The 14084-nt window shown below is 42.6% G+C and overlaps 1 protein-coding gene across 27 annotated transcripts in view; it reads left to right on the top strand.

The window, feature by feature from the left end:
* The window catches only part of OBSCN (obscurin, cytoskeletal calmodulin and titin-interacting RhoGEF), a 646947-nt gene that overhangs the window by 182545 nt on the left and 450318 nt on the right, over positions 1–14084 (top strand). For 25 of the 27 annotated variants that reach the window (XM_088467498.1, XM_088467492.1, XM_088467495.1 and 22 more), the window contains exons 32-38: positions 740–1006; positions 3207–3473; positions 4029–4298; positions 9018–9284; positions 9483–9749; positions 11132–11404; positions 12033–12281. In XM_088467498.1, the coding sequence (XP_088323624.1) occupies positions 740–1006; positions 3207–3473; positions 4029–4298; positions 9018–9284; positions 9483–9749; positions 11132–11404; positions 12033–12281 (1860 nt within the window). The remainder of the gene's footprint in view (positions 1–739; positions 1007–3206; positions 3474–4028; positions 4299–9017; positions 9285–9482; positions 9750–11131; positions 11405–12032; positions 12282–14084) is intronic. The other 2 variants (XM_088467486.1, XM_088467488.1) reach the window with 2 other exon arrangements.

Here is a 14084-nt window from a genome sequence, read left to right as displayed (position 1 = left end):
GCCATTGACATCACATGTGAGCAAATGAGGTCCGCAAAATATGATGGGGTAAACAATTTTCATGAGGACCCAGATGCAGGAGAGCAAGAAAATTTATTTGATCTTGAAAAAAATTATTTTTAGGTCTAAATAAAGAGAATTGTGGATATTATACATGGTCAAGATGCCTGGATCATATTGTGATTTTCATTAAAGGAGAGAGCGACATTCCCTATTACTGTAATGGGACCACCTCCCAGTGTTACTGTAATGGGACCACCTCCCAGTGTTACTGTAATGGGACCACCTCCCAGTGTTACTGTAATGGGACCACCTCCCAGTGTTACTGTGATGGGACCACCTCCCAGTGTAACTGTGATGGGACCACCTCCCAGTGTTACTGTAATGGGACCACCTCCCAGTGTTACTGTAATGGGACCACCTCCCAGTGTTACTGTAATGGGACCACCTCCCAGTGTTACTGTAATGGGACCACCTCCCAGTGTTACTGTAATGGGACCACCTCCCAGTGTTACGGTTTAATTACTGTATTTGATGTTGACTGACCTGTGATAAATGTGACGTCAGTGCCCCTGACTCTTGTACAGTCACGGTATAAGGTTTAACCCCATTAATCCCACGTACAGTAAAACATGACCAATTTATGGTCTCCTCCTTGCGTCATCTATCCTGAATAAAAGAACTATCGGAACAAAGGTAACATATTACTGAGCAGAGTGTTGTTCCCTCTGGTCCTCAGCCCGTGACGTGAAGGCGTTGAGGCCTCTGGCCGATGTGGAGGTGGATGAGGAAAGTTGCGCCGTTTTCTCCTGTGAACTCTCCCATGACGATGAGGAGGTGGAATGGTTCCTGAACGACAATCTACTGTACACGAACAACTACAACGATATTCAGAAGGTCGGCGGCAGCCACACCCTGACCCTGAAGCAAGTGGCCGCTCAGGACTCGGGGACTGTGAGCGTGAAGACCCAGAAGCTCAGGCTCAGCGCAGCGCTGAAGGTCAAAGGTCAGTGGAGGCCATAGTATAATTCTCTGAGTGTTAAAGTCGCCGCATTCTAGTTAGGCCGTAGGACGGAGACATAAGATCACTGTCACCTATATGTGAGAGAGATGTGTAACCTGTCAGATAATTAGCACACAATCAGCATAAATGTGTTACACAATTGTTATTTTGTTGGTTGGTTGACCAGTAATCAGTAGACCTTTTTCCTTCGGTTATTTATATAGTGCACACACGTTAAGCAGCTCTCAGTGGCATCGCTATGGGGGTGCGGGCTGTGCCGGGTGTCACCCCCGGAGGGTGCAGTGTGACATTCTCCTGCAACACTCGGTTCCTGTCACAGAGGAGGAGCCGACAGTACAGCCAGGAACTAGTCTCCAGGGACAGCCCAGCATCACTGAGGATCTGGGCACGCCCCCGGAGGGTTTTCTTATGAAGCCACTCCCCTTTTTGTTAGACCACGCCCCCTTTAGGCCACCCCCGCGCAAGGGGGGATACAGAGTGCGCACCGAGTGTCACCAGACCCGGTGACGCCTTTGCCAGCTCTTACAGACATTATTTGGTCATTAGCATCAGTCCCTGCCCCAGTGGAGCTTACACTCTATGGGGTCTATTTACGAAACTTTGGATGTAGATAAAGTGGAATGGAGATAAACTACCAGCCAATCAGCTCCTAACTGCCATGTCACAGGCTGTGTTTGAAAAATGTCACTCAGGAGCTGGTTGGCTGGTAATTTATCTCCATCCAAGGCTTAGTAAATAGACCACTGTGTCCCCTATCACATGCACACACACACACACACACACACACACTATGGTTAATATTTTTGTCGGGTGCCAATTAATCTACTAGTTTATTTTTGGATTGTGGGAGAAAATTGGAGTACCTGGAGTAAACCCACAGAGAACATACAAACTCCACACACATATGGTAGTGGTGGAAATCAAACCCAAGATCACCTCAGTGCTGTCAGTAATGCAAACCACTATGCCAACATTGCTTCACATATAAAAATTACCATTAATAAGCGGAGCCAAGAGGTGGGGGGGGTGGTCATGCACCCCAATGTGCTTCGCAGCAGCGCATACAACTACTAGGATGCGGCGCCCATTTTCCGGTGTCCTGAGCAGCGCTGACACCCAATGCGGTACTACGGACTGGTAAGTTTAAAAAAATATGGGTGCAGGGTGTGTGGTGCGGGAGCCCCCCTGGACCCGGGGGCCCGTGTGGCCCGCACACGCTGCACCCATTATAGATACGCCACTGGTTAGAGCCCATCCTGGCTAATTGCCACAAAGTGCAATACGGGAAAAGGTAGGGTGGGGCTAAACATAAAAATATTGCAAAATAATAGAGTAACTTAGCATAAGTACAATACACAACAGGAAACCATAGTGTAAGTACCTAGCACAAATACACAACATTACTGTAACACCACAGACTGGGGAGGACAAATAACAGGGGTATGGGTGCGGTAACTCACTGGTAGCTAGCAGGGACCTGCAGTGGTGAGTCACGGGCAGAGCCGTAACTAGACTTTTTGGTGCCTTGTGTCAGAGAGAGCATTGGCGCCCCCCCCATTTTTTAAATAGTGACATAAAATAGGGCACCTGAAAAAGGGCCATGGCCCCATGGGGCAGGGAAGAGATAGAGGAGACCAGGAGATGCTGGGGATAAAAGAAGAGGAAGCTACAAGTGAGCATGATAATAAACAGGAAAATTGACAGGCCCAAACAGCGCCCCCTAGTTACGGCCCTTGTCACGGGGGTGGAGTCGATTCATCACTCTCTATGCAATACAGTACAAAATGTATGGCCAGCAAAACTGTGTCCGAGTCGCTGAAGAGGAGGAGAGACAAAGGAACGAGGCACTGGTTACATGGAGCGTGCCAGGGAATACCAAGAGGACGGAGGGCCCTGCCCATAAGAGGTCACCTGCTAAGGAGGGGTGTTACTGGGAAGACTACATGATGGAGGGTGGAGGGGTAGGGAAGTGTAGCCAAGAGGGGGGTCTGACACACTATTAGAAAGGGTATGTTATGGGGCAGGTTTGACGTTGTTGAGACTGTTAAGAGTTGTTCGACTTAGAATCAGCCCCAATATGTTTCATCTTCAGGAACATTGAGCAAAGCTCCTATTTAGCTTTTTATGAGAATGTAACACATGAAGCCACTGGTGAGTTGTGGGTTACTATTGCCTCTTCTAGAAAAGCCGGTGGTCTTCATGAAATCTTTGGATGACGCGGTGGGGGAGGAGCGAGGAACGATCACGTTGAAGTGTGAAGTCTCCAAACCCAAAGTCACCCCGATCTGGAAGAAGGACGACCAGGTTCTGCCAAACGGAGAGAAGTATCAGCAGATACAGGCTGGGAAGACGGTGTCTCTCTCCATCCACAATCTGAGCAAGGCCGACGCTGGTCTCTACATCTGTGACATTGGGACGGATGTTGCAAGGTCCAAAGTTGGAGTTCAAGGTACTTTATAAAACTTACCTGTGTAGTCCTTTACTTGTTTTGTATGGTGTGGTACATACGGTATATTCCTTCCAACAAAAGGCTGGTATGGGGGGACCCCAAAAAGCTGCATCACAAAGACCTTTCTCCTGTGACGTCACAGGGCTGTCCATGCCACCATTTATCCAAGCTTAATGCTTCTGCATGTCAAGGTGCATTTTTTGTGTAACCTAAGGTGATGTTCATAATGGGGCATTTTAAAAGACATTTCTTGGATTGTGGGGTGTAACAAAGGGTTATCATTGTCCAAGAAGACCGGATTTATCACCAGTAGGTAACATGATCATCTACTTTCACTGGAGTTCCACATACATAACAAGCATAGCAATGCGCCTAGTATGCAGGCAGGCACTAATGTGTGATAACACAATGCATAAAATAACAGGTGCAATGTGTCTGTTCTTCCGAAAGATGCATCTTTACGTCATGCAATTCTAAACCAGGCCCTATGCCGCTGTGGGCGGAGCACAAACCTGCTGTACACCTGTGCTACAGTCTGTGCTATTTATCCTGCAGAGCTCAACATCGGAATCACTAAACGTCTGAAGAGCACCGAGGCCAAGGAAGGCGAGAGCTGCACATTTGAATGTGTCCTCTCTCACGAGAGCATCGACGAATGCTCCTGGATGGTGAATGGGCTGGAAGTGGAGAATGACCAGAGGTTTGAGGTGTCCAACAAGGGACGGAAATACTTGCTTAGGATTAAGGAAGTGAAGGGTGGTGACGGCGGAGAGGTGATCTTCACAGCCCGAAACCTGACGTCTAAGGCCTCATTGATTGTGAAAGGTAAGACTATGAGGGTGATACTGCGCATATAATAGTCTTGGTGCGACCCACCATTCCCACTTCCCCTATCCCCATATTTTTGAGTGAAAGGTAAGACGTTGCATGTAGAAACAACTCATTCAAAGTTTCAAACCTAAACACAAGTTAATGAGCGAAACATGATCAACAATAATAACACCTCCGAGTTCTAGGGCAGGGGAGGTACGGAGATAAAGAAACTACTTTATAAACTAATATATTATACATAAAAGCCAAACAGAGTCACAATCAGTACATAGCAATATAAAAGAAAGACCGTGGGGCTGATTGTGAGTCAGACAGATAACTGAGCGCAGTATGCGCAGACGCGAATTTACGCATTTTGTGTATGTCCATCATATTGTGAGTTGGACAGAACTTGGCCTAATCAGTCTTTCTGTGAAATTGGGGTCTTGGGGGCATGAACTGGGCAGCAAGATCACAGATCCGCCCTGACTTGTGCGAGTGTTGTGGGGATGTACGTATGTCTGCGTGTGTTTCTGGTCCGTGTATATGGGGGAAGGGAGGCCTGTTCCTGGTGGATCTCTTACACATTGCCTGGGGCTGGTGCACGGGCTGATACTGATGATGACCGTTCTGGCGTCCTGCTTATAGATGCATGGATCCCCACATTAGCTCTATGCATTAGATGATTCTCTCATTAGCATAAAACAGTAAATCAGGTTTGCACTGCTGCTCGCAACGAGAGCCACTTTGCGTGCGACTTAGAATCATGCCTGATAGGTGACACACTATCCACAGAGTGGTGAATCTATAATGGGTGTAGGGTGTGTGGTGCACATGGGCCCCTAAGTCCAGGGGGGCCCGGCACTGCACACCCTGCACCCACTGTCTTCAATACTTACCTCTCCGGAGTACCACGTCCGCAGTGGCAGTGCTGCACAAATCACCAGGAAACTAGCGAGGTGGCCATATTCTCAGCAATTTGTGCATGTGCAGTAGAAAAATCACTGGGAAAATGCCTGCTGCACCATTTTCCCGAAGTCCTGCACATGTGCAGGAGGTTCTGGCACAACGCCATAATCTACTCCCTGGTGACGCCGGCTAGAGAGGAGGGAGCCAAGATGGAGACTGCACATGGACGACCTTCTCTCTTAAAACACATCGCTCCCTGCCCCAGTGCGGCTTACAGTCTCTACCACATGTACACACACTAGGGCTATTTTTTGTCAAGAGCCAATTAACCTACCAGCATACAGTATTTTTGGAGTGTGGGAGGAAACCAATGTAACCGGAAGAAACCCATGAAAGCCCGGGGAGAACATAAAAACTCCTTGCAGCAAGAGAGAATCAAACCCAAGACCTCAGTGCTGTAAGGCAGTATTGTTAACCATTATACTAACTGTGCTGCCCTACCCAATCAAAGAAGCAGTAAATAAAACATTTGTCACGATACAAACCGTACCACTGAACCTATTAGTACTGGAGATATAGGTCACAGAAGCAGGTTTTCTGCAAAAAGAGATAATTTTATTCTACAGGCTCCTTTCTACAACATTAGGGTGAGTCGGATGTATCTAATCAAACTGCAAAGTATTGCAGAGTATAATTATTATGTGTTGGCTGCCATTCGTTTCATAGGTACTCAAATATGCTTCTATTCTGGACACTATCGTAAACCAAAATAATTAACCTAGCACCGCTGAACTGGAACAATGTTATTATAAAAAGGCGTATATACAGACAAGCAAATATGAACTCCAGCAGCTAAAAATAAAAATGTTGAGTGTATTATTTAAAAGCTTGTGAATAAATAAAAGTATATACATTTATTACGGTTCTAATAAAATATTTTAAGGGAAGAGCATAACTCAGGGATTTGTTACAGTGATTGCATCTGGAATAAAAAATGTTATTTACCAGGTATGGCAGACACTATGGAGACACACATATAGCTAATAGTCTCATCCTTATTCTAATAGAAAATCATCCAACAGTAGTAGTTTATTGATAATAATCACACCTTCATTTTAAAGTCATACAAACAAAATTAATGTAAAAGTAAATAAATTTGGCCCCTAGATGGCAGTAGAGCCACAACTAACAAGTATTAATATTAAAATATGGCAGGATGATTTATATCACATATGTAATCTGTAGTGATAAGTGACAGAGCAAATGTTTTTGTACCAGGCACTTTAATCCTCCTGCACTTACTTTACTCATGGTGACATTCTTAGACTGTGAGATCCAGTAATTTACTGTTCAGAAAGATAATCATTAGTTTCTTTATTAAGAAGTATGTTTGACAATACATGAAAAAAACAATTTATAAATATATTGTAACTTGATACAAAAAATAAAATGATAAAAAAATTGCAAAATTTTAAACATCACCACATCTTAAAACATAAGTAATAAGAATTAATTACTTAAACCAAATCTTGTATGCATAAAAAGCACTTTTGTATGTTGCCACAATATTAAATTAAAAATATGTAACAATGACATTTGTTCATTTATTTATTCTAACAACTCTGTTAACAACATTTTTAGCCTTCCATCAAATTCTACAAATTCTCTTTGAGGATCCTTGTGTGTCAAAAGTAATAAAAGAAAGGGTTAAAATTTGTTTAAAAAAAATATGTGGGGTCCCTCCCCCAAAGCAATTCCAGCCCGGGCTCCTGAGCCAGTCCTGGTTCTAAAAATACTGGGGACAAAACGTGTAGGGTTCCCCCGTGTTTTATGAACAAGCACTGGGCCCTGTGAGCCAGTCCTGGTTTTAAAAATAGGATGAAAAATTGGTGTCGGGGTCCACGTATTATTAAAACCAGCACCGGACTCAAACGAGCTGGGGTGTAAAGCCACAGCCAAGGGACCTTTTCACTTTTGACCGGGTCACCCCAGCCAAATCATTAACACCCCAAGCTAGTCAGCCCAGGCCAGGGATATCAGGGGAGGTGGGGACCCCCCAATAAAGGGGTTTCCCCTCTCCTGAGAACTCCAGGCTTAGGCTGAAGCCCGGGGCTCTTTCCTGCACCCCTGGCCAGTGAGTTCAAGGGTAATAGTCGAAATATTTATTTTCTGCTATTGTTTATTACAGTGGGACTACAGGTGCCAGCGTGCCTGCCCTTTGGCGCTTGTTGAACTACAAGTGCCAGCATGCGGCCAGCACCCGTACCCCTTGTAAAAAAAATAGTAAAATAATGACGGTACTCACACACCGTACATAGTAAAATGTTATTACACACCAAACACACTCACACATACTTACCTTCTCCCCTGTGATTGGTCCCCTTGTCCAGTAGAAATCCCACGGTTTCCCTAGAAATAAAAATCCAATACTCATCTATCTCCTTGCGCAGGTCGGTCCTCTTCTCCAGGAGAGTTCCGGCCTTGGCAAAATAAAAAAACGAAACGATCTTGGATCATGCTCACACTTAAGAGATGTACGTGTTTCCACATACAGTACATCTCTTTCCCGGTAAATGATGGAGACCGTGTGGTTCTGTCATTTGCCAGGCCACCAGCCAATCAGAGCCCTCTCTAGAGTAAGTGGCCGCTGACTGACAGCCATGCGTCTCACAGCCAGTCAACAGCCTCGCGGGTTACAGCCAATCAGCGCCCGCTTACTCTAGGCCCGGGGCTTGTTATGCTTTGGGGGGGAACCCCGCAAAGTTTTTTTTTTTAATTTAACCCTTTTTTTTGGTAATTGCAGCCAGAAAAATACACAGATCACCCTGATCTGTGTATGTTTGTGCCAAACATGCAGATCAGGAGGTAGTCTATTTAGGACCAAGTTTGCTAAATTTGCACCCGTGATTATAATCACGATTCTTGGTAAATTCCCGATTTGTATTCCTGGCTATGAAAAGTACCTGCGAGTTTGGCCGTTGGTGTATTTATTTCTCTTTGTGTATTCTCCTGTGTTTTAAAGAGAGTTTCATGATTTCTCTCCCGAGTTTGCCTTTAGTAGATTTCAGAGTTCTAAAAAATGGCCAAACACACCCGTGATTGACATCTCGACCAAACACGGAGCTTAGTAGATTTGGAATGAGCCTTTGCTTTTAATTTTGTTTTGATCTCCTCCTCGTTGATGTTCGAAAACTGATTTGTACTGTATATGACATTTCTCTTTATTTTATAAATGTGTATAAGTTAGATGCCAAGCACCTGGTAACTATGTTTTGTAACATGTTTAAATTCAATGGTCTGCAGTATTAGAGGGATTATATTTTAACAAAAAATTATTTGGTAAATTTTACTCATCACTTATGTGCCTCTGTATGTTTAATTTTATGTTTGTTTGTTTTTTATCAGCTCTGAATATATTTCATTTTTTCTGTCCCTAATATCAAAGTGCTTCATTTAGAGATCAGGGCTCCCGCCTAGTTCCTCTCACTGCCAACCTCTGTTAAGATTGAACTTTTAAATTGAGGATATCAAGACTTTTGATTAGGAAGCAGGGGTTATTGGTCAGTGTGCTATGAGGCTGCTGACTGTACACCTATATTCACTCTTTCTATTCATGTCGGTGACTCTTTACATAGTTTGTCAGTTTATTGTTCCCCTTTGCTACTACCCATTATAAACCAAACTCCAAACAGCTACCTCCATTCATTAGCAAGCATGTCAAGGGGCATCTGCTGTAATAGAGAATTATACCAGCCCAGGATACAAATGCTACTGTAGAGTTCCAGTAGACACATTCTCAAAATTGGCAACGATTGTGTTTTTCAGAAAAGCCGGCCATTATAACAAAGCCCCTAGAAGATAAAACGGCCCCCTCAGGAGAAGACATTGTCTTGAAATGTGAGATATCCAAAGAAGACACAAATGTCAAATGGTCCAAGGATGGCAAAGTGTTGAAGAGAAGCCAGGAATATGATATTTTCCAGGAAGGAACAGAGACCTGGCTGATTATCCATGAAGCCTCATCCAAAGACTCAGGGGAGTATATATGTGAAACCGCCATCTCCAAAACCAAAGCTACGGTTCAGATCTCAGGTGGGTGTAGACTGTTACATAGCAGAAATTAACCCAAAGTTTCTCCATTTTTGTGGCAAACATTTAATTTGAGAAACAAGTAACTTTGTTATATTGTTGTTTTATCCACATCATAGTTGATAATGAAACAGGTAAATGAATAGTCCCTTGTGCACTTATCTATATTTGTTTTTTATGTGTGATTGTTTCATTTCACAGAAAAACCCAACAGGTTCACCAAAGAGCTTAGCGATGTAATATCTGAGGAAGGGGAGACCGCTGTGTTTTCCTGTGAGACTGAAAGGAACGCTACCACCGTGAAGTGGAGGAAAGGACTCTCAGAGCTCAAGCCATCTAAGAAATATAAGCACAGTCAGAAAGGCAATGTCCTGACCCTGACCGTGAACGATTTAGAGAAGAGTGACAGCGACACTTATATATGTGACGTTGGAGATGCACAGACCAAAGCCTCTCTAACCGTGAAAGGTATGATCATATGTAACTAGAACCAACTCCACCCCATTATTTGTGCATGTAGGTCATGCTTAGGTAACTTATGGCATGCCAGGCCGAGGTTCTCAAAATGTTTTGAACTACACGTCACGGTATGTGGTCTACCAGCTGTATTGGTACCCAGTATGTTTTTTCAGGCATCCTGGGACTAGTACAAATAGTTCCAAAACTGCTTCAGAGCCACATCACTTTTTGATACTAGTTCCAAAATTAGGCACAGGTTATTTTTCTAGGAATGCAATGCTTAATATAGAGGTTCCCAAATGCAGTCCTCAAGGCTCCCCAACAGTTCAGGTTTTAGAGCTATCCATGGTTGAGCACAGGTGACTTAATTAGTACCTCAGTTAATTTAATTTAACCACCTGTGCTCAACCATGGATAGCTATAAAACCTGAGCTGTTGGGGAGCCCTGAGGACCTCTTTTTGGAATCTCTGGCTCAAAATCTCTTAGATTTTGTGTTCAGATTGGTATTTTCCCCAACAGTTGAAGTCACCAATATTTCTACATTGATTTTACCATGTAAAGTGTTCATGGTCAAGCAAGCATCTAAAATCATGTCCCAATGTGCAATCACTGATAATCTTGCCTCTCTTACATCTTTGTAGTAATTGCACAAACACTTGGGGCAGTAGCCTGGGGCTCCACGTTTAACTTTAGTGCTGCTAGTGTGACATTGTCAAGGGATAAATTTGGTGGTGATGTATCAAATCTTTTAATGAGGACAGGTGGAGAAATTGCCCATAGCAACCAACCAGTTTCTACTCATCATTTTATAGACTGTGTTTGATAAATGATAGCTAGAAGCTAAATTGTTGCTATGAGCAATTTCTCCACCTGTCCTTTATAGAAGGTTTGGTACATCTCACCCGAACTGTGTTTGTAGTGAGAGTCTTGAAATATGAACTTGGGGAGATATTTTTGCTGTTTATTGCAAAATTAGAGATTGCTGTGCATAATAATATACCTAGGACGAAGAGCTTTTATGTGCATTATAATGAAATTTAAGTTCAAAAGTTGATTATGATATAATAAACTTAGGGAATTAAACATTTCTGTGGATTGGGGGGGTCTATGTCCTGAGCACTACCCAGGACCAATGATCATTTTAATATGCTACTAATCTGTAAGTAGAATAAGGGCTTCATGTTGTTATGTGAAAAGTATATTGTTGTCTATACTGGTCATATTTGACATACAGTGTGTTTTTGTCATCTGAACTCAACCTATAATGTCTGGAGATGGCAACGTTCTCATGTCGGGCTTTGGTGAAGAATGGGCATTTTGTCTCAAACCATCTACCGTTCCATTCATCCCATCTGGATATAGATTTTTCAACTGTCTGTGTTCGTTTCAGGCCGAAAAGTTCTAATAGTTGAAGATCTTGAAGATGTTGAAGTTTTTGAAGGGGAATTTGCCACTTTTAAATGTAGGATCTCCCCGGCACAGCACAGCAATGTGCAGTGGTTCCTGGATAAAACCCCATTAGAGACTAATGAAGTAAATGAGATAAAGACACTGCCAGGGGGATATCACACTCTGGTTCTCAAGCAACTGGGTGTCAAGGACTCTGGTACAGTCACGTTTGAAGCCGGTGATCAGAAAACATCCGTAAAACTGTTAGTGAAAGGTAACGATGGGTCCATGACTGCTTTTCTAGGTTGGAAGGACGAGAGTAGTAAAACAGTCTAAGGGGCCGATTTATGAAAGGGCGATGAGCCCTGTTGTCAGCAAAGGTGGTGTTTTCTATGACCTCTTACATAAATTGATAATACATATCTATACATGAATAAGCCCCTTAGTTCCATATGATGCGAGCAATTCTACCTGTTAACTTTAGATCTTTTATCCCAGACTAATAGCAGTTACATATGAAACAACAAAAACCTTAAAAATTTAACTTTTTTTAAATATTGTTTATTTTACTACCAATTAGGAATGCTAAACGTCCAAACGTAAAGTGTTGCTTGCAAAATTTTGTTTCAGTTTATTTGTGATAAAAATGTCAATTCCTATGTGAAATCAGTCCATCACTTCTTAAAGATTTAAATTAGAATTTAGCCTTCTTAAGAATTTGCAAATTACAATTTGAATACAGACCTCTATTCTGCAGACTCTTTTAATGAAAGATTTAGTATTTGACGTGAACCTAAACTATGGATTTGGTGATTCTCTTAAAAAAATAAAAACAAATCTGCAGATAGTATAACAAAATTCAGGAGCATTTGTTCAAAAACTCTGATTTTGTATTATTGTAGAGACACCTGTCACCAATTTGGAAGTGTCACAGGGAGACAGTGCAACGCTTAATGTAAAAACCTCAAAACCAAACGAGCCAGTAACTTGGTACAAAGATGGCAAAGTCCTTAGGAACTCATCCAAGTACCAGATAACTAAATCTGGATGTGAGACTGAGTTGATTATTCGTGACACAAATGACAAAGACAGTGGCACATATCTCTGTGAATACGGGACAGTCAAAGCTAGCACAGTTCTAAATGTTAAGGGTAAGAAAGTGGCGGAAGAATGTTTTTGTTTAAAATATAACTCATTAAAAATTTCTGTGGGAACTCAGCAGATAATTGCAACTTCATTTTGCATTAGAGAATACAATTATCATAACTAATAGATATAATATATCGAGATTACTTAATGTGGGGTGTTGGAGATCCCATTACGGTTCCACAACTTTCAAACCTTACCCATGATTTTGCCATGTCTGGAGCTGCACAAAGGACAAATAAAAGCAGAAACTAAAACATTCTTTTTATTGACTTAAATGCTGAGTCTTTGGAGAGAAAAACATGATACTTTTCTTTCATTTTTCAAAGAAGAACATACAGTCCATTCTCTTAATAACTCGGGTTGATATCTTAAGTTTTGGCAACACATCTAGTGGTCTCTGTCCGGTTTGAGGCCCATCTCTGATGAAAGTTGCAGCCTATCAGGTTGACATTTTTGTTCCAGAAATTTTTGCACTCACGTTGCATTTTCTGTTAAGTTCTTACATTATTCTTCTGTAACGTACAATTCTAGGGTGTGGTGTTTTGTTTCCTGGGAGCAGAAAAACCTAAACAGCTTAACTAATCCTACATCGTGGATCTTTACATCCTCCAATAACACCCTCCCCAACTCGTCAGCCCTCTCTGTCAAATCCTAATTACTTCTTTTACCCATGAGTCTGGTATGACCTGTTTAACAAACAAAAAGTGTTTTAGTGTTTTACTGTATGTTGTGAAATCTGCCTCTCTATAGAGATAAGTAAAACTGAGCTTTGAATATTGAAATGTATATTTTTAGATGGTGTTTGCAAATGAACCATATCAGTTATATAGAGACATATTAGCAGTAATTTGCTATTCGTGTACTGGGAGTGGTAGGAGCATTGGCAGTTACTTTATTAATGTAGCGGGATGGAATGTTGAGTGCACAAGTGGATCTCAAATTGTCCAGCAGATCCTCTTAGATACTCTTTAATATGATCATGTACACACAACACTAGCAATTTCTTTAAGCATAAGCGTCCCTTCCATGGAGGTCATGAGAGATTTATATATATATATATATTCTGGTATATATAAGGAAAGCTCATAGGTCCTGATTCAGCATGGATCACAATTGCAACCAAATTTGCAGATCTGTCGATAGTGCGTACTGCGCATGCACCGCAGTGTGCATGCCCAGCGGCAACATTGCGATCGCACTGCAATCACGCACACTATGGAAAAGCCATTGCAGAGTGAGTGGCATGCAGTCAGCGTTTGGGGGAGGTGACGGGGGGGGTTGTCAGAGAAACACAGGCGTGCCTGTCCGTTTGAACGCTGTTACACGGGCGTGCATAAATTAGCCACTGCGACGGCATACGCAGCTTGAGTACTCACTGCGTGCGATGAGCCTTGCAATTGCTGAGTAAAGTCAGATCTGCTGGAATTGAGCGTGAGGGTCCAATGTTACTTGATGTTACCACTGTTTTCGCTGGTGTGCGAGGTAAGACGCATTTGAGATAGCAGCAGTGGGCGTCTATATGGCGGCTGTGCTTTTGCTAGCATACTTTCGCAATAGCGATCCATGCTGAATCGGGCCCATAATTCCTATGCAGCATTACAAATTGTCCTAGTATGATTACTTATTAAACGGTATCAATATACCGCCTTTATATATTCCAATATGTCATGACAGTGTGAGAGAAAACTAGAACACCTGTCAGTAGCTCCCTCAAACAAGGGGGGGGCATACAAACTCCACACAGAGATCACCCTGTTCACAATTGAACCCATGACCCCCAATGCTGGGTGTCTGATCCATTTCAC

The sequence above is a fragment of the Taudactylus pleione genome, unplaced genomic scaffold, assembly GCF_031769625.1.
Source record: "Taudactylus pleione unplaced genomic scaffold, aTauple2 ptg000071l, whole genome shotgun sequence".
NCBI lineage: Eukaryota > Metazoa > Chordata > Amphibia > Anura > Myobatrachidae > Taudactylus > Taudactylus pleione.
Note: the sequence above shows the minus strand (reverse complement) of the source record. Positions and strands in the feature narration are given on the sequence as shown.